The sequence below is a fragment of the Muntiacus reevesi genome, chromosome 3, assembly GCF_963930625.1.
Source record: "Muntiacus reevesi chromosome 3, mMunRee1.1, whole genome shotgun sequence".
NCBI lineage: Eukaryota > Metazoa > Chordata > Mammalia > Artiodactyla > Cervidae > Muntiacus > Muntiacus reevesi.
This window is the reverse complement of record NC_089251.1, coordinates 184,139,647-184,167,292: the sequence shown is the minus strand read 5'-3', so window position 1 is coordinate 184,167,292 and position 27,646 is coordinate 184,139,647. Positions and strand designations below refer to the sequence as shown.

The following is a 27,646-nucleotide window of genomic DNA, read 5'->3' as shown; positions in this document are numbered from 1 at the left end:
GTGGAAGATTTTTCAGACTGTGTTTCCCAAAGGGCTTAAGTCATCTTCCGTGGAGTGGCGTGTTATTTACACTGCATCGTGAAAAGGTGGTCAGAAGGCCTTACACTGAGTCTCACTTGGTAGCCGAGAAAACGAATGTGGAGAGAGACCCTCCACGTGAGGCTGACCGAGGGGAGTGAAACTTGAACTTTAGATCTTACATTGTGCCAGCTCAGGCTCCTTTCCTTTTGCTTAAAAAAGTATGACGTACACACATGGAACTCCAAGAGCTGTAAAGAGCTTTAACCACTGATTTTTAGGACATTTAAGATATGAAATATGACCTTGAACATAGCTGCTTGTGGTTCCCCCAGTTCATAAAAGGGTGGTTTTCCAGTGGCCATTTCAATGATCGTGCAGCCCAGAGACCAAATGTCTGCTGCCTTCCCATAGCCTCTCGGTCCTTTATCTATTATTTCTGGTGCCATATACTGGAGGGTACCTGGATAGAATTCAAACACAGTTAGAGTTTAAAAAGAGAAAACAGATGCACTAACGACAGTTTCAGGTTATTTACATAAATAAGACAATTTAAAAGCATGATTAAGGTTTTAGTATCGCATCTTCTTTAAGTCCCAGTTTTCTCTGCTGCTAATAAAAGGGGAAATAGTAGTTGTCATAATGGATTTCACTAGTGATATAAATATATCTTACTAATATTATCTGTTTATGAATAGATACTTCCTCATTTCCTAGACAGTAGAGTGTAATTGAGGCATCATTTCACTAGGACCTCTTCAAAACTTCTAATAGTCATTTGAGAATAACAGAAAATACATCAACACACATTTTCTGTGATCAGTTTTTCAAATACATGGAGATTTCCTTTACGTATACTTCCAATCTTTTGCAGGAAAAATCTGGGTCATTCATCCATTTCCTAAGTCTGTTATTTCTCAATTCCTGATTGAATGCTCAGTTCTTCTGTTTTCATGTTTATTTCTTAAACATGAAAATATGAAGATTTCTGAAAGCCATTGTTTAAAATAATGTAAATAATTTTGGTTGTACTTTACTTTGTTAATCTAACATACATGGCTTCTGCTATGAGCCTGTGGTCCACAGAATAATAGATTTAATGGGTTAAAGTTGAGTCATGAGCCATCCGTATAAACAAATAACTGGAGTGAAGAAGAGTAGAATGAAAAAGAGAGGAAATTTAAAAGGATTCATGGAATCAAGGAGTTGAAAAGCGTGGTATGATGCATAGAGCACCACATGGGGGCCGAGGACCCCTGGTTTTAGTTCTGGTCTCCTACTTCCCAAGTGGACACTTACTTGCAATTGTCTTATTGGCTACAACTAGAGGCCAAATTTATATATCTAGTTTGGAGTGATTTCTCAAAATCCAGCAATTAGTCAGGAGTACAAACAGGAACAGATAATTGCCATGTCCCCAGCTTCTGATATACTCATAAATGATGTAATCAGCAAACAGGATCCAAGATGCCATAATAAATTATTTCAAATACTGAAGCATTTGCCAAAAGAGCCACTCCAGCATTTTCTTATTCATAAAGAATAAGAGACATTTTGATAAATACAAGGAACACTTTCTATGAATGCTCTGTGCTTAATTGATAGGTGAAAACCGCTACACAAATTTCCTCTAAACAATTCCTATAAAACCCACAATTAAAGGCTAGAAACTGGCTGTAATTTTTTTTAAGTGAAAGTATATTATTTTTGTCAAGTTTTGTCATCTTACCAGGTTTATCTTTGAGATCTCATCATTACATGTGAGTGGCTCATTCTCATGGTCACATACAACTTCACCTGTCTGTTCTCAGCTTAAATCAGTCATATTTTTGAAAGAAAGCATTTCACCTTGTGAAGGATAAGGTAACCATGCTCCTCAAATTATTACCCTTAGTAGAAAACTGTTACAATTTCTCTTCATTGACAGTTTCCTCCAAAGTGATCATTTTTTACAAAGTAAACAAAATCATGTGATCATTGAGAAAATATGAGCTGAAGCCTACCACTCTTTTATTATCTGTGGATCTAAAGTGGATTTAATGGAAGAATTTAAGTTGTACTAATATCTCAGCAGGAATGACAACTGACCAAAAATATAATGAATTTTAAAAACTGAATAATTCAAGTAATATCTTGACAATAAATTAGTGTTTTGATTCATTAGATAATACTTCAAAGAGTGATATTTGACGATTGTGTTTAATTATCCCCCATAGACCAAGTACCAAAAAAGCATGTTTAATCGTGTGTTCATATCTGCTCTATTTACTCCACAAGCACACGACACAGTATTTTATATAAAGAGATTTACAGAGCTGGATAGTGAAGATCAAACCAGTCTGAACATTAACCCAAGGAGAACAAGTTAACAGTATTAACTCTAAAACCCATACCTCAAATACCTTCATTAGAATAAACAAATTATTTTATTTTTATTTTTTTACAAAATCAGAATATTTGTATTACGGAAAAAAAAATGTTAAAATGCACAAGATATGTCATTCGCACACAGCTAGTGCAGTTGGCATCTTGGACCCAAGATGGGACCCAAGGTACAGTCACCCAAGGCAGCAAATAAATAAAATTGAGTTGGCCCAGAATGGGGTGAGAGTGAGCTTAGAAGCAGCAAGTCTGCAGCTGTTTCCTCAATCACCCCTTTATCTGTCATCATAATCCATTACTTGGGACAGTTCTTAGCATTCTGTCCCAAGAGGGGGTTATGAGGAGAGAAGAGGAAAACCCTGCCACCCCCCCTGAGATGTTTCCTCCCATGGAATGTGGTGGCTTGTTGGTTGGGTCCATCAATCTGTTCTTCTTAATCTTTACACTCTGATATGGGAAATATTACTCCATATTCTTTAAGAGCAAAACAACTTCCCTACCCAGGCCACTTTCAAAAGCTGGAGATTCTGGGGGTGGAGACTCATGTAAAGCATGCAGGGAGGGTTAACCCCCAAAGCCCTCACATGCATTTGGAAAGAGCTAATTGGAGTTTCTTTGCCTCACCACTTCTTCTCACCAAGAGGGAAGAGGGGGTGATGCTGTGGACTCCAGCCTCAGATATATGGCAGTGCCAGCTGCCCCCTGCCCACCCTGTCCCCACCTTCTCCACTCTGCCGATTGATGCCTGCTCCTCAAAGCTTTCTGATCACAAAAGGATAGCCCCCACCCACTGTGGCTCAATTCTGGGCCTCTGTGAGCATGGCAGAGCTATGGATCTTCTTCCTCCTCCGGAAAGTAGGCTGGCTTTCCCTGGGGGCTGGGAGCTTGCTGGGCCATCAGTGGGCACGAGGCTACCATATGGTTGATGCTGGCAGAAGTGGCGCTTCTTGGGCTGCGGTGGCAGTTTGCATTCCTTGGCATGATGGTCTAGACCTCCACAGTTGTAGCGCCTGTCTCCCTTTGATCTGCGTTTCTGCATATTCTTCCCTTTGGGCCGCCTTTCACTCCCAATACAGAACACCCCACCAGGGCCGGTGACTCGGATGGATTCCAGGCCCTTGGCGGACTTCAAGGTGAACTCCACGGCCTCACCCTCCTTCAGGCTCCGGAAGCCCTCCATGTGCAGCTTACTCTGGCGCACAAAGACATCCACCGGGCGTCGAGCGCGACCCCTGCGCGGGCGGTCATGGACCGGAAGCCGAACCCCATGCGCACGTTGAACCACTTACAGATGCCGGCGCCGGGCAGCAGCTGCGGCTCCTCCGCCGCGCGGGCCGCGTCCTCCGGGCCTCGTCCAGCGCCTTCGCGCAGCCACCTGCGAACTGCTGGTTTGACTCAGAGCCCATGGTAGTCGGCTGAGCCCGCGGCCCCGGGCCCCTGCTTGGGCAGCTGCTGGCCTCAGGGAAGTCCGGAGGCCAACAAATTACTTTAAAATCACCTATTTTGGAATATCTTTACCACTACAACCACCTGGGGAGCAACTACAAGATAGTAGCTAACAGCTTAAACCTTGATGTCACATCACATTCACCCATGCATTTAGCTGGCGAAGGAAACGGCAACCCACTCCAGTGTTCTTGCCTGGAGAATCCCAGGGACGGGGAGCCTGGTGGGCTGCCGTCTGTGGGGTCGCACAGAGTCGGACACGACTGAAGGGACTTAGCAGCAGCAGCAGCATGCATTTTGTGGCTTAATAGTGCCTGAAGGGCTTCCCAGGTGGCTCAGTGGTAAAGAATCCTCCTGCCAGTGCAGGAGACCCAGGTTTGACCCCTGGGTTGGGAAGAGCCCCTGGAGAAGGAAATGGCAACCCACTCCAGTATCCTTGCCTGGAGAATCCCATGGACAGAGGAGCCTGGCAGGATAGAGTCCACGGGGTCACAGAGTCGGAAAAGATGGAGCAGCTGAGCACAGGTTCTATGGGCCAGGCACTGAGAATGAGGGAGTGGCCAAAACAGACAGAAATCCCAGGGCTTGTGCAGCTTGCATTTTTGCGGAGGAAGACAGACAACAAACTATAGTCAAATACATAAGTACATGACAGAGTATGTTAGAAAGTGATGTGTTAGGATAGAATAAGAAAAAAGCAGGAGAAGGGGATCAGAAGTGTCTGGGGAGGGCTGCCACGTAAACAGGGCAATCACAGGCCTCACTGGCATGACCTGTGAGTTAAGATTTGAAGAACGCGAGGGACTTCGCCATGCAGATAGCCGGGAGAAGAGTGCCATAGAAGGAGAAGGGTGTGCAAATACCCTGCAGAAATGAAGGAAGTGCAGGAAGGCCTGTGCAAGGTGGGAAGGGTAACAGACTAAAAGGTAACAGACTCTGAGAAGGTCTGAGCCTTGTCCATCATTGTAAGGACTGTGGTGTTTGCTGACTCCAAAAACAGAAAGCCATCGAAGTCTCTGAGTGATAGGGCTCGATTTATGTCCATACGGGATTGCTCTGGCTGTAGAGTAGAGGGGAGACAGTAGTGGAAGCAGGAAAAAAGGCTATTGAGATCATTATTGTGAGAGGCGAGGGCGGGAGCCAGGGAGACGGAGAGGAACCGGTCCAGATTTGGACACGTTTTGAAGACAAGAGTCGATAGGTTTCCTTGGCTGACTGAGCTGCAGTGTGAGAAAAGAGAGGCGCAGTGGATAACTCTAAGCTTGGAGTGGCCAAACGAGACAGAGAAGAGTGTGGGTGGAACAGGTTTGGGGAAAAGCTAATTCATTCCATTTGGCGTGTTAAGTCTAGTTGAGTTGCAGCTCTTTGACTTACTAGCTTTGCGACCGCAGGCAAACTATTTAACCTCTTTGAACCTTAATTTTCTCACCATAAACTGGGGTAATGATATGTAAGGATTAAGGCTTGATATACGAATTTCAATGCAATAACATATAAAGCACTTAACACAATCTGGATGCAGTAAGCGCTCCATAAAGAACAGTTGTGACTGCCTGCCCTCTCATCAAACCACGAAGAAGTCACACAGGCCACTGTCTTTTGACTCAGCTCATCAGAGGCTGCCTGCACCCGTGACGTGACCAGCGCTGAGTTAGCGCCGGGAGGCCTGCACGCCCCAGGCCCCCACGATCAGTGCTGGTGACAGACCCACGCGTGTGTCACGTATGGCACGCCACGTGAGGCCAGTGTGAGAAGTCCAAGCAAAGGGCTCCTGGAGGACTGCTTGACTGCAGCTTCTCTGGGGATTAAAGAAAACGTTTAAGATAAGCAGCAGATATTAAAGTGACATCTTCCTCAAATCAAGTGTCTGAAAGTCAGGATTTTCCTCGCAGAAGTTCCTGAGACTTGGCAGTATTTAAAGGGTCTCCTGCCAAATGGAGGGAGTATGAGGAAAAGAAATATAAATATATTTAAAGTTCCTAGAAGGTTGGAATTCATTTTGTTTAAAAAATGCATTCTAAATGGGTTTGATTGTGTCCTGAAATACCCACTGCCATGAGAGCAGGAATTGGATCAGAGACATTGCTGATTGAATGTTCTGAGACTTCAGACTATCTCTTTCTCTGCCTTTCCCCTTTCCAGGCTGCCACTAGAGACACTTCAGGAAGGTGGAGAGAAAGATGGACTGGAGCAACAAGCTCAAAGCAAAGTGCAAAGGGTGGATTAAAAATCTGAGTTCTATCATTTGTAAACTCTTGTGACTTTCACCTGTCCCTTCTCTCTCAATTTCTTCATTTGCAAAATGGAAGTACTGCCATTATGTCACAGAAATCAGAAATGAGGGCATTTGGACAATCTTGTTTTATATTAGACCAAAGATTATCCATTACAGTATCTTTTTTTTTTCTCTAAATCTCTCTCTCTCTGATGATAATAAGAATTTAATTTTTACTATTATTATTTTTTGCTGCACTGCAAGACTTGTGGGATTTTAGTTCCCTGACCAGAGACTGACCTGAGCTGAGGCAGTGAGAGCACCAAGTCTTACCTGCTAGACCACCGGCGTGCATGTGCTGTGACTCTAGTCATGCAACCACATGGACCACAACCTGCCAGGCTTCTCTGTCCACAGGATTCTCCAGCAAGAATACTGGAGTGGGTGGCCATGCCCTCCTCCAGGGGATCTTCCTGGCCCAGGGATCGAACCCACTTTAAGTAGGTTTTAAGTATTAAGTATTAACCCACTTTAAGTGGGTTCTAAGTATTAAGCAGGCTCCTGCATTGCAGCAAGAATACTGGAGTGGGTGGCCAGCAAGAATACTGGAGTGGGTGACCATGCCCTCCTCCAGGGGATCTTCCTGGCCCAGGGATCGAACCCACTTTAAGTAGGTTTTAAGTATTAAGTATTAACCCACTTTAAGTGGGTTTTAAGTATTAAGCAGGCTCCTGCATTGCAGGTGGATTCTTTACCACCAGGGACCACCACGGAAGTCACAATAACAGGAACTTAACACTTCATGAGAATCAGCAGGTTGGATGATGAAAACTTGGAGGGGAGAGCAGGGCTGGACTCCCAGATGTCCTCCCTATAACTGTTGCCCGGTCATTAATCTCTCTGAGCCTTGGTTTCCTCTTGGCTACTGTTACCTTTTTGGAAGTCACGTTGTCTCCACCCTCTCAGGATTTTGGTCCAGAGGGAGCTTAGTAGCTGCATTGCCTAATTTCTCAGCAAAGCTTTCTCTCCACCCTACTTCTGAGTTAGTGAGTCACTTCCTTTTTTTGAATTGAAATCTTAGTTATTTAGGTTGTGAGTAGGGGAATAGACCACAGGCAGTAAACAGATTAGGAAAGAAAGAACTTGTAGTCCAAATGGGAAGTGATTAAAGAATGAGTAAGAATCACTGAGAGGCTGAGCTAAAGAAATGTTAAAAAAAGAAATGTTGTCAGGATTATAGTGGTTGTAGACCAACCAGGAGAGAAGTAATGACATGAAAAGAAAAACAAATATCAAATTGAGAGTTAAAAAAAATATCTTCAGCAGTATTAAGCAGGAGACTGAGTGAGTTATATAAATACAAGGTAAGAAATGGTCAGATGAAATTCTGTATAGCATTTTTCAGTGAGCATCAAAAAATATCAACATGAATGTTGGTAAGAACCCAGACTAAATTTCTCTCTCACATCATGCTCAAACCCAGCAATTATTTCTTTAATTACATAAGATCTGTATCATCACTGCAAAAACATACCAGTAAAAGTTTCAGTACATGGATTTATGCCAGCAAGCCTCTTTGATGTTCCGAAATCAGAAATCTTGAGAACGCCACTATAGGTATTAATCAACACATTGTCACCCTAGAGAAGAAAGAACTTCAATCAGAAATGTTATCTTTCTCCCAATACTGTTTGTTATTGGCTTGAAAGTCTAATAAGAAAAAGTGTCCTTACAGCAAAAAGGATACTATTTCTATATTCTTCCTTAACAGTAACATCAGTAGTGAATTATTGACACCATTTTTGTTTACATACTATCAGTTCACAATCTGCTACGCAGGTCACAAGGTGAGGTTTATAGATAGTAGGGGCTATTTGTGTTTGATATGAGTATGATTAGTTAAATTATGATATTTATACCTTCCTAATACTTGACTTATTCTATGTTGTTTTACTTCTTTTCCTGGAATATTTAGGGGCAGCACAAATAAATGGACATTCGTGTTAGTTTTAGGGTAGTAATATTAACTTACTTTCAATAGTCCAATTTTGCTATAAATTTATTAGTTCTAAATTTTCCCTTTTTAAGGAGAATTTCACAGATTATCTAATTTTAGTTCAACCCATGAGTATATGATAAGTGTGAGAAGTGGGGATTTTACTTTTTTCCTTCTAACTATTCATCCATTAATTAAATAAGTATTTATTGAGTAGCAACTACAGGCAAGGATACAAAGATTAATCAGCCTACAAGCCTCTTGGGAGCAGAGACCATATCCTTGTTAACTTTGCTCTGTTGAGCTTCCAGCCCCACGGTGCACCTCAAACAGTACCAGCCATGAAGTGGAAGCTCAATCTTTGTTGGCTGAGCATGGTTAAGGAATTTATTCCTTGAGTAAAAGCGATAAGACAGGACTCTCAGTAACTGACTCAGGGCAGAGTGATCTATATCTGCTGTTTCTATGATTTATTTATCATTTCAAATTAGTTCTCATAAGAAAAACAATTTTTGCACATAAAACAATTACCCATCAAAGATCTTACAAGAATGAATCCTAGTGCAACCTACCTTTATATCCCGGTGAACTATTTGATTGTCATGGAGGTATTTTAATCCTTCCAGTATTTGCTTTGTATAGAAGCCAATTGTTTGCTCATTGTCTTTCAGTGGGCCCCATTTGGAACGAAGGAGAGCAGAAAGACTTCCTGTAAGTAGGGAGAAACAGTGGATAAAATCTTATTTGAATGAATTCTTTAAAGCATGTTAGTATTACAACATTAAGCTAACATTTATTGGTTATTAACAGTGGCCCAAAATGTATTGCTGTGAGTGGTCTGTATTTAAACCCAACAAGACATCTAGGGAGTCCATACACATATCAGTGAGCAGGTGTAGTTTGCTTATTTATAGCATGTTTCTTTTTGAAAAATTAGTGGTGGACACATTTGGATCACATTTATAGAGTTATAAAAAATAAAGATTTGATTTTGGTCATTCTTCAGATTTTTGACTCTGAATGACTTAAGTAAGCTGAAATAATTGGCTCCTTAAAAAATGTTGCACCATCATTTAACCTGATAGGATTATTGGAGCCTGGTAGATATTAGTTGCCGAGACTTTAAAGAGGTCCTTCAGCAGAATGTGAACATAAACTTATAAATACCTTACTCAGTCATTAGGAAATACATAGTGCTTTTTAAGTCTTATCTCTAGTCCCTGAAATTGGCATCTGATAATGTACATCCTTCCCATGCCAAGGTGGACAGATAATCAAATGACAGTGCAACACCTTTATCTTACTAAGAAGTTAAAATGACCTGAGTGTCCTATAAATTTAAGAGCAGGTTTTGAAACTTGAATTGTGTGTGTTTTTTTTTTTAAAGTCTATAGTTGCCCCAAATTGTAGTCTTTGAAGTCGTATGCATTGCACGTTGGATGAGCCAGGGGAATTATTACATTAACATACAAGCATTTTATTATGTGTATGTAGCTATTGCTTTATACTGAGAGAAAATGGAAATTTGGGGGAGTGATTAAATAGTAATAAGCTCTATGATTTTATTTGGGGGAAGCAGGAAAAGATGCAATTAATCTCAAGGAAAAACTGAGCATAACTTCTCAGCATTTACTCTTGATTCAAATTATAGTTTGAGAATATTTAGACATACTGTATCTTTTGTTCAGTCTGAATTTTTCCCCAGATAACTATGGTTCTTTTATTTTTGCATTTGGATACATAACTTATGCTTTTTCGGTTTTTGTTGCTATCTCACCAAAAAAAGTATTAACTGTGTCTCAAACTCCCTGCCACAGCCCCCTGAAAATGTGTTATTAAAAAAAAAACGAAAAGCATGTTTCTAAGTCATAGCCTAAAAAAAAAAAAAAAAAAAAAAACAGTGGCCCAGGTAATATACTAGACACAGTACTTGGGTTCAAATATAAATAGGAAGGTCCCTGCTCTGTTGATGGTCTTTATCAAATATGGTTGAAAAGACCACTTGGGGCTTCCCAGGTGGCTCAGTGGGTAAAGAATCTGACTTCAGTGCAGGAAATGCAGGTTTGATCCCTGGGTTGGGAAGATCCCCTGGAGAAGGGAATGGCAACTGACACCAGTATTCTTGCCTAGAGAATCCCATGGACAGAGGCGGCTGGCAGGCCAGATAGTCCTTAGAGAGGCAGAGTCGGACACACACAAAAGACCACTCAGTTTGTAAACCTTAATCCAAGACATAATGATTGATACAACCACAGTTCTGATACTTATTTATTATCTCCCAATAAACTGGAGGGGCTTTCCTGATAACTCAGTTGGTTATCCATCTGGGTTTGATCCCTGGGTTGAGATGATCTCCTGGAGAAGGGAAAGGTTACCCATGCCAGTATTCTCTCCTAGAGAATTCCATGGACTCTGTAGTCCATGGGATCACAGAGTCAGACATGACTGAGCAGCTTTCACTTTCACTAAACTGTAAGGTAATGGCATCTGTCAAAATTTTATTTACATTTACACAAATTAAGACCTGTAAACTAGTAAATTCCATTGTTTTACTCTTCAAGACCCTAGAAACATACTTTTTTAAAGTTATTTTTTTCCGAGGTTTTACTAAACTTTATTTATTATTTTTATTGAGGTATAGTTGATGTACAGTATTATATGTTTCAGGTATATAACATCTGAAGTTTGTAAAGGTTATTTTCCATTTATAGTTATGAGCAAACATTGGCTATGATTCCTAGGTTGTGCAATATATCCTTGTAGCTTATTAATTTTATACATAGTAGAAACCTATACTTTTTAAAGAAACAAAACCATCTCTTACCTCCTGGGACTTGCTCCATGAAGATTTTAATGAAACCATTTTCACTGAAAGAGCCCAGATACTGGACAATATTTTTGTGCTTCAGATGCTTATGCAAGGCTATTTCTTCATGCAGGGGCTGGGAGTATCTGAAAGACATGCAAATGTCAGTGAGCTAATTATGTCAGACTTTCTTGTATAAATTTAAGCAATACAAATGGGAAATTCCAACTAAATGAATTCACCCATACATGAAATAAAATATGACCATCTAAGGCCTTTATTTCTCATCACATAAATTCTGTGAAGCTGGGGCCCTGGTAGGGTTTGAGGGGAACTGTGTCAGATACTAGTCTAGGTCTTTGTATATATTAGCTCATTTCGCACAACTCCATGAGAAGGTATTACTAAGATGTCCATGTTACAGATAAGGAAATTGATTCACAGAACTAACCTATCCAAGATTTCCAAGCTAGTAAGTAACAGAGCTAAGATCTGAACCCAAGAGAACTGAAATCACCCACACAGCTCACTGTAACATTCATATGACTTTCTATTCCATTAGCTTCATAAGTTTATTATTTCAGGAGATTCTTTCCCAGGAAGACAAAATTGCAAATAATTTTAATATTCACTCCAGAACTTACTGAAGTTCCACTCTTCAGTAAAAAAATATAAAACCATTTATATGCCAAGTCTCCTTGATTCTATTCTATCCAGTTCCACTCTATCATAATTATTTTTTACTCACTCCTAGCTGAGCCTCTATACTGAAAGACCAGTTAGACCAGACTTGGTCTGGTCTAAAATCATGTACTTGGTATATATTGCTTTATTAAATTTTATGATGAAAAATTTTATATTTCTGGGACAGAACAACATTTTTGATGATTTTCTGAAGTTATATGAAGTTTGTAGACTTTTAACAATCCTGAATATTAATATACTATCATATATTATATTAATATAATTATTGTATAACTTAACTGTGGTAGGGTGCCAGCAATGATGAAGAGAGACTAAAAGCTATTTCCTAATTTTTTTCTGTTGTATGATGGAAGCTACAGGTATGAAAAGCACTTACTATAACATAAAACATAAGCCTGATGTCTCATAATTTGCTTCAGTGCTACATGCAAGAAATACTCAAACTTTATAGAGGCAAATCCATATAAGCAGAATGGATTTTTTGGAATGACCATAACAAATACTAGAATCAGTTAGTATTGAATAATATTAGTAGGTTACAAAAACTCAAATTCATTTAATTATTTTTAAAATATATTCAAAATTTTTATTTATTTAATTGGCTTAGCTAGCAGCTTGCAGGATCTTAGTTCCCTGATTAGAGGCTGAACCAGGTCCCAGAAATGAAACTGCCAAGTCCTAACCACTGGATCACAAATTGATTTAATTTAAACAAACTTTTATAACCTGTGAAACATTTCTCAGAAAGCTGCCAGCAACAACCAAAAATCGACTTGTGTATTAGACCTCTTACTCATTTTACTTTTCTTCAGAATTGTTCTAGGAGCTAAAGGCTGATATTAAACTAAACCCCTTAACAAGATATCAGTTAGGGACAATACCATTTTGACTATTGTTAGAATGAGATAACGCAAGAAATACCAGTATATTTTTGTTACCAAGGAGATCCTTAGGTAATGACTCTCAACTATGAAGACATTTACAAGTTACTTTTTTCATGAAGTTTAAAATGCTTTATTAATGCTAGTTAATAAGATTGCTCTTGATATGCATGAGATAAATTAGTGGCAATATTGGGCCAATTCTTCAGATTTGGTAGATCAAAATGACTGCATAATCTGAAGCAAGAGGCTCACTTGGTTTATGACAAATAATTAAAAGGCTCCAACCCCCTGACAACCTATCAAATATCAATCATAAATGTTTAAACATAAGATCGTGAAGAAATAAATATACAACACACACTTCTTATGTAACCAAAGGATAGTTCAAAAGTTATAATAATAGAATTCATCCTAGCTGAGAATAAGGACTCTTCTCCAGTGTGGAAACGATTAGTAACACCTAGCAATTTTCGCTAAATGTAAGTGAAAGTGTAAGTACCACGCACTGAATAAGCATGGAATTATAATTTGTTCAGGTCAATAAGCAATGCTTGTCTGTGGGAATTACAAAATCCCATTTCTTCTCAATTACCTGTGACAACAGAAAGAAAAATGGTATAGATATTCAAAGATACTTAAATATGCACTTAGCCTTGAAAAATTAATATATCATACATGTCTCCAGAGCACCCCTCCTGAGTCAAATTCCCACTACAACCATCCAAAGCAGTGAAGTTCCCAACCTTGACTGGCCATTCTGCATCTCCTGGAAGGATTTTTAAAAATATCAATGTCTATGACCTACCCCAGAATTTTGGGGGTTGTGGCCTGAGCATCAGTATTTTTTAAAAGTTCCCCAGGTTCCTCTAACACACAGCTGGGTAGAAACACCTCACCTAGGAAAATAGTTGACGAATGGGTAGAATGTTAGCAGAAGCCAACTCAAGATGTACAATTAGTTGGGACAAACTATGAGAGGGTCCTTAGAATCCAGCAGCTTGCTCTTATGACTAGTCTGATGCTCTAACGAAGTGTTTTTAGAGTGTGAGGGAACCATGGAAGAAGCTGCTTTTGTTGCTGTGATCCTTCACTACAGACGGCAGTATTTAGTGTATGCTGGATTATGCATTATTCACAACCATCCTACCATCTGAGCAATTATCCTTTGTAACTGCTACCTTTTTTAAAAGCCACCTTAAAACTCTCCAGGTTACAAAGGTGGAAATACTTTATGTGTGGTATCTCACAATAACATGATAGACTTCACCTTAATCTTCTCTTAGAGGTAACAAAAAGATGCCCCACAGCAGCTGTTCAAGAGAAGGGCTTGTCATGTAAGTGTTTTCAAACAAACCACATTATGCCAAACGGATCTTCGCTGGTGTTGGTGTATTCTGTGTATACACAGTGGCAGCTGAATAAACTTAAGCTACAAAGACAGTTTTCAAAGTGGTTTTCTTCCAAGTGACTAGTTACATTTATCTGGTGGTGGGGAGGAAGGTGATGTTGCTAAAGACAATCCTTTACAATTTTATATCGCTTAAAAATCCACTCTGTGTATCAATGTATAATACTTAAGAACCTATAGGAATATTTGATGAAATTTTTAATATAACACACACATGCACACACACACACATATATATTCCCTTATGTATCTAGTGAATAGTTTCTATCACCATCCCAGAAGAATTCATACTTATGTCTCATGAGTTAACCAAGGAGAAATTGCAAAAATACCATAGAAAACCTAAAACGGAATTTACTGTCTACCTGCCTAATATCTGTTCCTCCCTCTTTCTGTGATTTTGTTTAGAGAAACAACTAGCCAACTTAAAAACTACTGAGTTTCTAACCTCCTTTGTAGTCAGGAGTGGTCACTTTTGGCCAATGAAACAAGAGGCGAAAATAGGCTGGACATTTCTGAGAAAGTTCGTTTTCCTTTTCCCTCTCCCTGTCTGGAAAGGAGAGAAGGCAGAGTGCCCGCCCGTCAGAAAGTCATGTACCAAGGATGGAGGCTAAGGAGTTCAAGGCAGAAAGAGAGCTGAGGCCTGGGACAGGCCTGACTCCCCCGGGTTACAGGGGAAAGAGGGGTGTCTTTTTGAGCTTGCGGTAATCAGAGAAGGCATCTCTGAGGGCTTGAGAACTGAGCGGGGACCTAGTTGATGACAACGAGGCGATCCCGCCAATATGTGGTGTTGGTGGGCCTGATGAAAACAAGTCAGCGTGGCTGCCGCTGGGGAGGCGAGGCCACAGAGGCAGGCGGGTGTCTGTGTTAAGGTTCCCGGGTTTTGTGTTGTAAGAACTCATAGTCATAGTTGTAAGAACTACATAGTTTTAAGTAGTAATGACATGATGTGATTTCAACTTGAGAAAGAGCTCTGTGCAGTCTCTGAGGAAGGGATTTCTCTAACAGTCTTTGCGAGGATCAAAACCTCACAAGAGTACGGGACGGCCCTGCGTCTGTCTCTCCCATGCTGGGGGACAGCGGTTTTGCCCTGTGACATCACTTTTCTGATGGCTCCAAGAAGAGTCGTTGATTTCTCAGTTGGTCCAACTTTCCACCAGCAGTTTAGGATGGGGTGCTGACTTCCAATGTCCTTAACACACCGGACCGGAAACTGGAAGTTCTGGTCAAACCATTTTAGCTGGTGTTTATTCCCCATGTATCCATATAATAAACCAATCACAATGAAACATAACCTGAGCCCAACACACACAGGGCCATTCCCTTTTGTACTTTTTGAAAGTCCTAGTTGCCATGGAGATGTCATGCTTCCCCAACAGTCTTGGGCTTGAATCACTAAGTGAGATGTGGCAGCTAAACCTCAGAGGGAGCTAATTAAAGCCATGGAGTTTTCAGACAGAGTTTCATTAATTAGAATATCACCAAAATATTTTGTAAATGCTATTAACAACTGAAATACCTTAGAAAGCAGCTTTGATTAGTCACAATTACTGTACCTGCTGTCTCTCTCTGGGATTTCCTTAATGGCGATTCTGACTTGGTTGCTCAGATCTCGACCTGCATAAACTATCCCATAAGTGCCTTTTCCTAAAACGACTCTGTCACCATTTTCGTCGTATTCATAGTCATACTACAGAAGGACAAAGGGGGAGAGAAGATTGAAACATTAGCTGCAGTTCACATTTTAAACATCAACTTTTCTCAAGAGCATTTTTCCTTATTTTATCAAATGATTTTAACAAGGGAAATGATAAGATGAGGTTCTAATGAACAGTTTCAAGAACCAAAGAATAAACTTAACACAGAGCATTGTGTGTTCATGTTTCCCAGCTGTGACAAATGCCAGGCTGGGGTGGGGGTGTGGAGAGGGACTGTGTATTAAAATCCATAAAAGCGCTTCTCCAAAAGCCCACTTGGATTCTTTACCCACTGAATCCTGTTTTTCATTGATTCTGAAGATGAGTATGATTAGCATCAATGTCTCTCAATAGCTATTACTACTGAATTAACTGTGCTTTTGTTTTTCAGCTTTTGGTACCATCAAAGCATTTCACACTCTGCCAGGAGAAGAAAATCACTGAATGGCTTTGAGTAAGAAGAAACTTTGAGGTCTTACTAGCTGACAATAATAAGCAAGGATTATTTGTACTTTACCCCTGTTCCCAATTCCCCAAGACTAAAAAACATTTTAAAAATGAAAAATGGGGACTTCTCTGGAAGTTTGGTGGTTAGAACCTTGTGCTTCCACTGCAGGGGCCACGGGTTCTATGTCTGGTCTGGGAACTAAAATCCCACATGCCTCGGGGCATGACTAAAAAAAACAGAATAAATGAAAAATTTTTTTAATTTTTAAAAATTAAAAAAAAATTTTTAAAGGAAAAACTTCAAAATGAAGGAAAAGCTTCATTTTTGATGCAAAAAAGGAAATATCTACAGCCCTAAACCCAAAGTGTCAAGCATGTCAGTCGAATATGGAAAACAGCATCAAATAAATGAAAGGGGGTATAGTGGCTTTTAGAACTTCCCAGGTGGCTCAGTGGTAAAGAATCTGCCTGCCAAGCAGAAGACACGGGTTCGATCCCTGGGTCAGAAAGATCCCCTGGAGAAGGAAACATCAACCCACTCCAGTATTCTTGCCTGGAGAATCCCACGGACAAAGAAGCCCGGCAGGCTACAGTCCACAGGTCACAAAGGAGTGGGAAAGAACTTAGCTGCTAAACAACAGCAACATGTGACATGTGGTAGACATCTTCTAAGAAAAATATACAATATAAACCATAATAGGTTCTAAATAGAACTCTTTAGAAACCAATATATCTAGCAGACAAATTCAAAGTAGAGATCCTAATGGCACAAATACAAGTTTGGTATGGTAAATACAGAGATAGCCCTGTACCCAGCTACAAATTCCTCTCATGCATATATGAAAAATATAAAATAATTAGTCACATATTAGGCCACAAAGAAAATTTCAACAAATTTCAAAGAACAGCTATGATAAAGACCATGATCTTTGACCACAAGATACTAAAAAGGCAGCCAAAAACTATATTTGAAAACTGAGCATTGCAATTTAAAATATCAAGGGATTAAAAAATAAATGATCATGGGAATTACAAAGTAGTTGAAAAAGAATGACAAGGAGAGCATTGCATATCAAAAATTACAAATTTAGAACTATATAGATAAAAATTTTCATAGTTTTAAAGAATTACATTTGAAAACAGAAAATTTTTAAATGATCAAGTTAAATGGTCAGGAAAATACAAAAAGAAGAATATATTACTATTCAAAGAGAATAGAAGAGTTTCTGGTTTGGGCAATATGGTAGGCTACGTACATGAAAATATTCCCACCAAGAAAACCTAGACAAAATTAAATAGACATACTTTAAATGTCTAGTGTGTGTGCTCAGTCATGCCCAACTCTTTGCTCCCCCATGGACTGTGGCCCACCAGGCTCCTCTGTCAATGGGATTTTTCCAGGCAAGAATACTGAAGTGGGTTACCATTTCCTACTCCATTAAACGCCTACCTGGGCTTATAAAAAGTAAAGAAGGCTTCTAGGAACTAGAAATTAAAAGGAAAAGGGACATTAAAGGGATAATCACAAGAACTGATGACCGTGCAAGCCCAAGTTCTGGGGATGAAGTCTTTTAATTTATAAATCTAGGGCAGAGGCTGGCAAACAGTTTCTGCCAAGGGACAGATATTGATTATTCTCAGCTTTGTGAGCCACACGATCTCTATGACAGCAACTCAACCCTGCCATTGTCAGTAGCTCAGTCAACACAGAAGCAAATGGGCATGGTTGTGTTCCAATAAGACTTTATTTACCAAGAGAAGTGCTGGGCTGGTTTTGGCATCTGGGCTACAGTTCATCTATTCCTTATCTGAGACTGGCCTTGGTGCTCACTGGGGATAGGAAATGAAGCCTTGTGCTTATGGAAGGTGAAGAGACGGAACACACAAAACCACGGTCCTTGAAGGACTACAATTGGGTGAAAGGATGGATTAGAAAAAAGTCAGCCCACTGCACTGAGAAACAAGAAAACTTTGTCTTAGATTAAGCTCTGAGTGGACAAAGTCTCCTCTGAATACTTTCAACCACTGGCTGACACTCATGCTGTCTGGAGCTCAAATGGACACTTGTCATTAAAACCCATAATCTGTATCGAGCCTGGAAAATTCCTGGCGTGACAACAGAAACGAAGCAAAACATTTAAAAGGAAGACTTCCTTAACACAGGCTATAAAGGATCCACCAGTGAAATTAAGCTCATAATCCAAAATTTTAAAATATATAACAAAATAATTCACCATCAGTGAGTATCGGTTGATTGACAAATATCACTCTAAAATAAGTACATTTAACATAAAGACATAAAATATGAAATCCAAAATATGAGGAAAGGATGAAAAGTGAAAGTGAAAGTGACTCATTCGTGTCCAACTCTTTGGGATCCCATGGACTACACAGTCCATGGAATTCTCCAGGAGAGAACACTGGAGTAGGTAGCCTTTCCCTTCTCCAGGGAATCTTCCCAACCCAGGGATCAAACCCAGGTCTCCCACATTGAAGGCAGATTCTTTATCAGCTGAGCCACAAGGGAAGCCCAAGAATACTGGAGTGGGTAGCCTATGCTGTCTCCAGGGAATCTTCCCAATCCAGGAATCGAACCAGGGTCTCCTGCATTGCAGGCGGATTCTTTACCAACTGAGCAATCAGGGAAGCCCTTGAGAGAAGGATAAAGACACTCTAAAAAGGGCCAGACAGACTTGAGACAGACTCAAACCTAACCTCCAGAAGTTGAACCCTAAATAGGAAAAGATAAAAATAAAATTCCCACTCAGATATGATATAGGGAAACTACAAAATATCAAAGGCAAAGAGAGGATGATAAAAACAGAGGATTTTTTTTTAAAAAAAGAACAAATAACCCACAAAGGCAGGTAATCTGGTTACTCTGCAAATTCTCTGGGGTACACATTCTCAACTTGAGAGACTACTATCACAAAGGATGAGGAAGATGGGGGGCATATTGTTACCAGCTTTATTTGCTTCCAAGAGGTTTCCAAGCCTTGATAGAGACAATCAGGTTGTATTCTTTTGAGAACGTTATGCCCACTACCATGGCAGGACTCAGTAAACACGGATCTCCCTATCATGGACCCTTCTCTGCCAGAGGAAAGAGGCCAAGCTCTGGAAAAGAGATGTCTACTTTCCCAGTGGCAACACTTTACCCAATGTACATTAGAGAATACTCCTAGCAATCTGACATATGGCTAAAGATTGTCCTTAGACCAGAGGAGAAAAACAGTTACGTTTACAGGATGGGAGAACGGGAAACAGGGATCATTTAGCAAATTCCCCAGACTGGAAGATATTCCAGCAAAGAGGCAGTACACACAGTCCAAAATTTCCACTCGAAGGAGCCCAAGTCTCTATACCCAACTCGTGGTCCAGACTTTCACAAAGCTATACCACGCATGCTGGAAATCTACCAGCCCGGACCCAGGCTGGCAGGAGGCAGGAAAGGGACCATCATCAAAGTCCTGTAACTCATCTTTGTCAGCGTGGTCTATCAAAGGGAGGGAAACCTACCCACTGAACCTAGCACTACCCCCGCCTCACATTATTGTAATGCACTGGTGGTGTAGTTGCCAAGTCGTGTCAGGCTCTTGCAACCCCATGGACTGTAAGGCTATAGTCCATGCCAGGCTTCTCTGATCATGGATTCTCCAGGCAAGAATACTGGAGTGAATTGCCATTTCCTTCTCCAGGGGATCTTCGTGACCCAGGAATTGAACTTGGGTCTCCTGCATTGAAGGCAGATTTTGAACTGACTGAGCTATGAGAGAAGTCCCTTTTATAATGCACTATATAATTTTAATTATTATAATTAAAAGAAAAATGTCAGCCTTCAATAACCTACCACATTTGATGGTCATAATAAGCTTGTGTCATAGCAGGAAAGGTCTATGATTAGCTCCGGTTTACAAATGATCAAAAATATCTTCCACTCAAAATACGTCAAAATGGTGGTTGAAACCTAGCTCACCAGATCCTACCAATGCTGAGGACAATCTTTTCTACAGTTATCAACATTCAAAAAACTAAGATCATGGCATCCAGTCCTACGACTTCATGGCAAATAGATGGGGGAAAATGGAAACAGTGGCAGATATTTTCTTGGGGTCCAAAATCACTGCGGACAGTGACAGCAGCCACAAAATTAAAAGACGCTTGCCCCTTGGAAGAAAAGCTATGACAAACCTAGACAACGTATTAAAAAGCAGAGACATCACTTTCCCAACAAAGATCCATATAGTCAAAGCTATGGCTTTTTCAGTAGTCATGTATGGAAGTGAGAGTTGGACCACAAAGGTTGAGCAACGAAGAACTGATGCTTTTGCATTGTGGTGCTGGAGAAGACTCTTGAGAGTCCCTTGGACAGCCAGGAGATCAAACCAGTCAATCCTAAAGGAAATCAGTCCTGAATATTCATTGGAAAGACTGATGCTGAAGCTCCAATACTTTGGCCACCTGATGCAGAGAGCCAACTCATTGAAAAGACCCTGATGCTGAGAAAGATTGAAGGCAAGAGGAGAAGGGGGTGACGGAGGATGAGATGGTTAGATAGCATCATCGACTCAATGGGCATGACTTTGAGTAAACTCGGGGAGATGGTGAAGGACATGGAAGCCTGGTGTGCTGCAGTCTCTAGGTCACAATGAGACACAACTGAGGGACTGAATAACAATAACATCAGATTCTAGATTTTCTATTCTTCATACTACCAATGCTGCAGGAAAATCTTTTTTACAGTATAAGAACTTATAAGATACATCTCAGTTCTGTTTCCAAATAGCAGTATTGTAAAGATGTTCCAGCATATTCTTGGTATCCACTGAATACCCATATATATTCAAGCAGATATAGGGCAAACATCTGTTGGCCATCTCAGACTCCATGCTTCCCTTTCTCCCCAGGTCACAATGACTGCCAAATGCCACCAGGCTGATCCTCACTGCTCTTGCCTCAGATCAGGCCCTCCTTGCTTCTGTGTGTGTGTGTGCTCAATCGCTTCAGTCGTGTCCATCTCTTTGTGACACTACAGACTGTAGCCCACCTGGATCCTCTGTCCATGGGATTCTCCAGGCAAGAATACTGGAGTGGGTTGCCATGCCCTCCTCCAGGGGATCTTCATGACCCAGGGATTGAACCTGCCTGTCTTACATTTCCTGCATTGGCAGGCAGGTTCTTTACCACTAGCACCACCTAGGAAGCCCCCTTGCTTCTATTATTCTACAAATTTTCAACGGGCCTTCCTGCTACCTCCTACCCTGTTGCTCTGTTTTCCAACTCACCCTCCAAAAAGTTAGCAGTGAACTTCCCAAAGTCTAAGGTTCAAAGTGAACTTTCCACATTCACACCACTGCTTCTGCTTTATGTGTTCCTCAGCACTTTGAGGATCAAATCCAAACTCCTTAGCCTGGAGTCAATACCCTTCAGAATCTCTTTGCTGCCATTGTGTCCAGTCTGCTATCTCATCAACATCCTCCAAAAACTCCCAGTGAAGTTCCCCAGATCTTTGTGCCTTGACACATAGGTGTTTTCTACCTAAGGAGTTCTGCCTCATCCTTCAAAGTAAGGACACTTTCTTGAACTGTCCACCTAATCCTCAAAGCTGGGTTAGATTCTGGTCTGATAGGTTTCCAAGGCCTTTTGCCCTCATTCGCACAGGCATTTTTCACTCTTCTCTGAGCCCATCTGCATTCCAGTCTCTCCTCTGAGATCTTTGAGAACCAGAACTTCATCATGAATTGGTCTGTCCCTAGTCTTAGCCATATCTGGATTGTAGTAGAGGTTCAGTGAATATTTGCTTAATCAATTGGGCTGTAGAAAATTTAATGGGAACCTTTTCTTAGTTTGTTTTTCCACTGTGGAGCCCTAACCACTGAGCCATCAGAGAATTCCCTTGATAACAACCAGGTGCCAAAACAAAACATTTGCCATCAGTATCCGTTTATTTTTCACTGAAAGGAGTTTGGCCACAGGAATACTTACTTAGCATAGTGAAGAATATACAAGCCTCGGTGAAACTGCTCAAAGTTTGCTGTCCCTCAGGAATGCAAAGCATCAAAAGACTGTTCTTTTTTTAAAAGAATATTAACTATAGAAATTGCCTCCTGTTAGACGAAGTGGTCATAATGACACTCAAAAGGGCTTTCAAAAAAACTGAAAACCATTCCAATGCATGATTGCTGCTTGGTTACTTTTTTCTTCTTTAATTAATTAATTAATTTTGGCTGTGCTAGGTTCGTAGTTGTGACTCATGGGATCTTTGCAGCAGCGTGCGAGCTTCTGAGTTGTGTATGTGAACCCTTATTTGCAGCATGCCAGATCTAGTTCTCCAAACAGGGATTGAACTAGGGCTTCCTGCGCTGTTAGCATGGAGCCCTACCAACTGGATCACCACAGAAGTCCCTTTCTTCTTCTTTTCCTTTTTAATCCCTTCTTTTTCTTACAATATAGAGATATAATTTTAAAATGCAGGCTTGAGAAAACTTCCCAGACCTTTAAGGACACAGAATTATCTCTGTGATGACCAGAAGAAGTAGAAAGAAGTCTTGACCAAAGCCAAGGGTCTGTTAAATAACGAAAATGGAGAAAAAAAGGCAGGGGCTGGGGGAATCAAGTGTTTTTAAAAATAAGAATAAAGTTACACTGCTTATATAGTTTGCATTCTATTTCTATGGCAATGGGTTAACAAACCAGGTGTTGCTAAGGGAGACAACTGCATTTTGAAGCAACGAAGGGAATGCTTTGAGAATCAGCCTCTCTTGTTGCCTGCCCAGAACTGTCTCAACTGGCGCGCGTAGGAAGACAATCTTGACAAGGCCAAACACCAAAGTGGTGACTCACTTAGTCCTTGCACTGTCAAGGGACTCACAGTAAAACTGCCATCTTCTAAAAAGCCATGGTCCCTGGTATTAATGACCTCAGCTGAGTAGTCTCTTCAAGGACTCAAGTCATAGCTTTGCTACTTTTCCAGTTGTAATGCCTTAGTAAGATGTAAATGCTAAAAGCATTAATAACTAATAATAGCATTAAGAGAAGACTAAAAATGCAGTAGGTGCAAATATCTAATTTTATAGCTCTCTCTTTTCTCAGATCTCTACTCCCATCTTCACTCCTCAAGGCTTACTTGTGTAAAAAATCACATACCTGTTTCACTATAACTTCCTAAATCCTTCTCCGCTTAATTTTTCTCCTTTATGTTGATCATTACTCAAACATAGCATGCATTTTACTTACTTCCTGTCAGTCTCCCACTAGAGTATAAGCTCAGTGAAGGCAGGGATTTCCTCTATTTTGCTCTCTGCTAGATCCCCAGGACCTAGAAGAGTGTCTTCCTCACAGCAGGTATCCAGTACATATTTGGTGAATGAACTGATGGGATCCACTGGGACCCCCTAATGTGGTATAAAGATTATTTTAAGATGAAAACAACTCAAGAAAGAGCTGCAGAAAAAACCTAATCTAAACATATTTTGCTGGCTGAAACAAAGCGTCTTGAAAATATAGATGCCACCATCTCCTCTCCAGGAGGTCTGGGACCTTTTACACCTGGATGAGAAGTTACTAAGCAAAACCTTTTTCAAAACTTTACATACTTTCCATTTGTTTCTCATTAGTTTCCCACCATGTTGCTTCCCCTTGAAGTCCTTCTAAAAACTTTTCTTTAAAAAAATTTTTTACTGTGCTTTTTTTTTTTCCCTTGATGTGGACCATTTTTTAAAGTTTTTATTGAACATGTTACAATATTACTTCTGTTTTGTGTTTTGGATTTTTAGCCATGAGGCACGTGGGATCTTAGTTCCCTGACCAGGAATTGAACCCACATCCTTTGCATTAGAAGGTGAAGTCTCACCCACTGCACTGCCAGGGAAGTCCCAAAGACTTTTCCTATTAAGATAAATAAACTTTTAAATCTGGCTATGCAGGAATCACTTCTTTTCAGGTTCTCTAAACCTCTGGTCTTTTCTCCTGTTAATCTTTCTTTTGTCAGTTAATTTGCAGGCCTCCAATTACTGAACATGAGTTGATAGAGGAAAAAAGTTTCTTTTTCTTGCAATGGAACAAATGAATGAGTAACAAACATAGTCTTATCATACAACACCATAGTGACAGCTATTCTGTGGGGGATCAGCTTCAGATCTGGTGGTTGTGGTTTAGTCACAAAGTCCTATCCAACTCTTTTGTAACCCCATGGACTGTAGCCTGCCAGCCTCCTCTGTCCATGGGATTTCCCAGGCAAGAATACTGGAGTGGGTAGCCATTTCCTTTTCCAGGGCATCTTCCCAACCCAGGGGTTGAACCCGCCTTTCCTGCATTGGCAGGCAGGTTCTTTACCGCTGAGTCAGATCTGTACAAAAATAGAAACATGAGGCCAAAGAAAAACAAACCAGTGTGCTACTGGTTGACTCTGAATTGATTTAAATGAATTCTAAACCATAATTCACTGTTAATGTTTGTGAGGCAAATCATCGAAAAAAGAAATGGTAAGGCTGCATCATCCAGCAGATGTTTGAGTGAAAGGAAAACATTTCATTTATCTTACTTGTTCCTAATTCATCACACAGGGGGCAACTTCCTCTCTATGCAGCCTGGAAACTACATAGAAACAAGTTCACAGGGCCAGCTGCTATGATTACTTCAGGCTTGTGTCAATTGTTTGCCCATTTTGAGAAAACAGTGAGGTATAAATGCATAAAAGAAAAAGGGGCAGGACGGGAAAAGGGAGGGGGAATATATGTGTGTTTGGAAGAGGCATGAGGAGGAAGGCAGCATACTCTGTACTGAACACCAAAGGAACTCAGTAATTTACGGTTTCTTCCAAAAAACTTAAAGAGAGGGAGAGATGAAGCAAATGGGCGGAGAGTGGCTTGATTGTGGTATTCAGCTTGATTATGATATTCATTCTTTCATTGACTTCACATTGATTAAACAGTCATCAAGCTCATTTCCCAGCATTTACTCTGCCCTCCTCCAATCTATATCCCTTTCCTCCCAGTTTGAGATATTGTTTAAACAACTCTGGTTTTGTCACTCCTCAGCTTCAAACCCTTCTAAGCCTTCTGAATGAACTGCTTGGAGGCCTGATCCCTGCAAGACGATGGGGTCAAAAGGGAAAGAGAGCCACAGTCCCGCCTCGGGATGTAAAGAGTCCAGGGCAGGCTACTGAATTACAGGGAAAGGAGAAAAGTCAGGGCAGAGGACGGGGCAAAAATGCTGTAAGGGCAGAGAAAAGTGAAAAGTTGTGGTGAAAATGGTTTAAAGCAAAAAGCTTGAGTTGGATCTCAAAAACTTAAGAGTAGAGTCACCAAGTACGACAAAGCAAAACAAGATGTGGAGCTGGGCATCCGCATCCGCATGCCAAGTCCAGAGGCTGGACCAGCGTGGCTGATGGAATAATGGAGAGGAGTCTGGCACTGCAGGACCACAGGCTGGAAAGGAAGGGTAGGTTACAGCCAGAGAGATGAGAACATTGTATGGTGCAGAAATCTTCTTCTAGAAAGAAGAGCATCAAAGATTTTTATTTTTGTTTTTTAAAATGCCCTATGCAGTGGCATGATGGACCTAGAGATGGTCATACTGAGTGAATTAAGTCAGACAGAGAAAGACAAATATCATAGGCTTATGTGAAATCTAAAGACGTGGTGCAAATGAGCCTATTTACAAAACAGAAGTTGAGTCACAGATGTAGAAAACTTGCGCGGAACTGACATATATACACCACTATATGCAGAATAAACAACGAATAAGAACCTACTGAATAGCACAGAGAACTCTATTCATTCCTCTGTAACGACCCATATGGGAACAGAATCTAAAAAAGAGTGGATACATGTCCATGTATAACTGACTTTGCTGGATGGCAGAAACTAACATAACATTGTAAATCAACTATACTCTTATTTAAAAAAAAAACTTAATAAAAAAGCTTTTTAATTAGGGAAGTCACAGGATTAAATCTGCCTGAGAGATCTCTCCAGTGACGGCAGGGCCAGTGTTATTGATGGCAGGAGAGACAACAGGCCATATGAGAGATGATGAGGACCTGAGATAGAGGAGTGATTGAATGGAAGGAAGGGGCTGAAGAAACACTGGCCATAGACTGGAGCAGAGATTCTCTGAGGTATCTGGCTTGGGTAACTGTGTAGATGCCCTTGTTCTAAGTATAGACATGAAAGGCGGGGAGAACAAAAGCAGGGACCACAGATGACAAGTGTTCAAACCCTTACAGTTGACTATAATCAATTGTTCAATGAGTTCAGTGTAAATTTATTAATATAATAAATTCTTTAAGCTATGGGTTCATAACTCTGCCATTTCAAAAGATAGCCCTGAATAAAAAGCATGGCCTTGAATCAAAAGAAGTTGTTTCTCTCTCTGTTTAAAAACAGAGAAGTCCTCTGAAAGTGATATTGAGCTATATTTAAGAAACCTTGTACAGTTTGTACTAATTTTCAAATTTTTTTTGAAGAAGCTAGGAGCTAGGAAAGGACATGTAAGACCTTCCTGTTCAACTCTCATTTAAGGAATGATATCATCCTAATCCAGCAGGAGTAAGAATTATGTCCAAAGTTATAAAACTGGTTATTGGCAAAGTCAGAGCCAAAACCCAAGGCCCCTAACCCCAGCACAGCGATCTCACTGGAGTCAGGTATGATCAATTGGAAGAAGCATCTGACCACGACCCAAACAAGGCTGAATCCCTCCCACAATTGCATCGCTCAAAGAAACAGCATTCAAAATCAGAAAGAAAAGCAAATCTTAACTTGGACTTCAGGTACGTTTTTCAAACACCAGGAAGGCTAAGGGTTAGTTCAAATTTGTGGTTTATGGAACCACATTAATAGCTAATGTCTGCCAAATGCTGACACTACCCCATGAAAAGTTAAAAAACATTTAAAAAGCACATCTTATCTTTCTAACATTTTAATTTTCTCTTGGGCCAATTTGAATTCTATCTCAAATGGAGGTGAAGATCAGAAAATAATTATTCTGCATATAAAATTTTAAACACCAAAGTAATCCTTCTCGCTTATACTGTAAAGAATAGGAAGAGGAGGAATTATTTTCAGCATGTCATTCACAGCCTGAAGTTTGAGTTCAGTTTGCAGTAATGAAATTAAGGAACAAATTTTAATCAAATATTTAGAATACTAAAAATTTGATGTTAAGGCACTAGTGGTAAAGAACCCACCTGCCAATGCAGGAGATATAATCCTGGGTCCGAAAGATCCCCTGGATGAGGGCATAGCAACCCACTCCAGTATTCTTGCCTGGAGAAACCCATGGACAGAAGAGCCTGGCGGGCTACAGTCCATGGGGTCACAAAGAGTTGGACACGACTTAAGTTACTTGGCAGATGCACACACAGTGTTAGTCATGAACACTGAAAATATCTAAGAAATGTGATCAAGGGTATAATGAGTTATTATACGTTGCATAAAAATGTAATTTAAAGTTATTTAACAAATGTTGTATAGCTGTTCTGGCCATGAAGGGACTGGGAGGGCCATGAAGGGATTGGGAGAGCCAAGATGGACATCATCATCTTCACAGCCCAGAACATCACTGTATCCTTTCATTCACATCATGCTACCAGAACACCCAGGACTACAACATAGCAACGTCACTAGGTGTAGCAATAA

At 40.4% G+C, this 27,646-nt stretch overlaps 1 protein-coding gene and 1 pseudogene across 1 annotated transcript in view; both read right to left on the bottom strand.

Moving 5' to 3' along the window:
- Positions 1 to 27,646, bottom strand: part of MAP3K5 (mitogen-activated protein kinase kinase kinase 5) — a 213,220-nt gene that overhangs the window by 40,192 nt on the left and 145,382 nt on the right. Inside the window, exons 15-19 of the mRNA XM_065931283.1 lie at positions 15,417 to 15,550; positions 10,882 to 11,009; positions 8,630 to 8,766; positions 7,596 to 7,701; positions 324 to 481 (exon numbers count right to left, since the gene is read on the bottom strand). Coding sequence (XP_065787355.1) covers positions 324 to 481; positions 7,596 to 7,701; positions 8,630 to 8,766; positions 10,882 to 11,009; positions 15,417 to 15,550 — 663 coding nt within the window. The remainder of the gene's footprint in view (positions 1 to 323; positions 482 to 7,595; positions 7,702 to 8,629; positions 8,767 to 10,881; positions 11,010 to 15,416; positions 15,551 to 27,646) is intronic.
- LOC136163331 (protein lin-28 homolog A pseudogene) lies at positions 3,198 to 3,806 on the bottom strand (annotated as a pseudogene).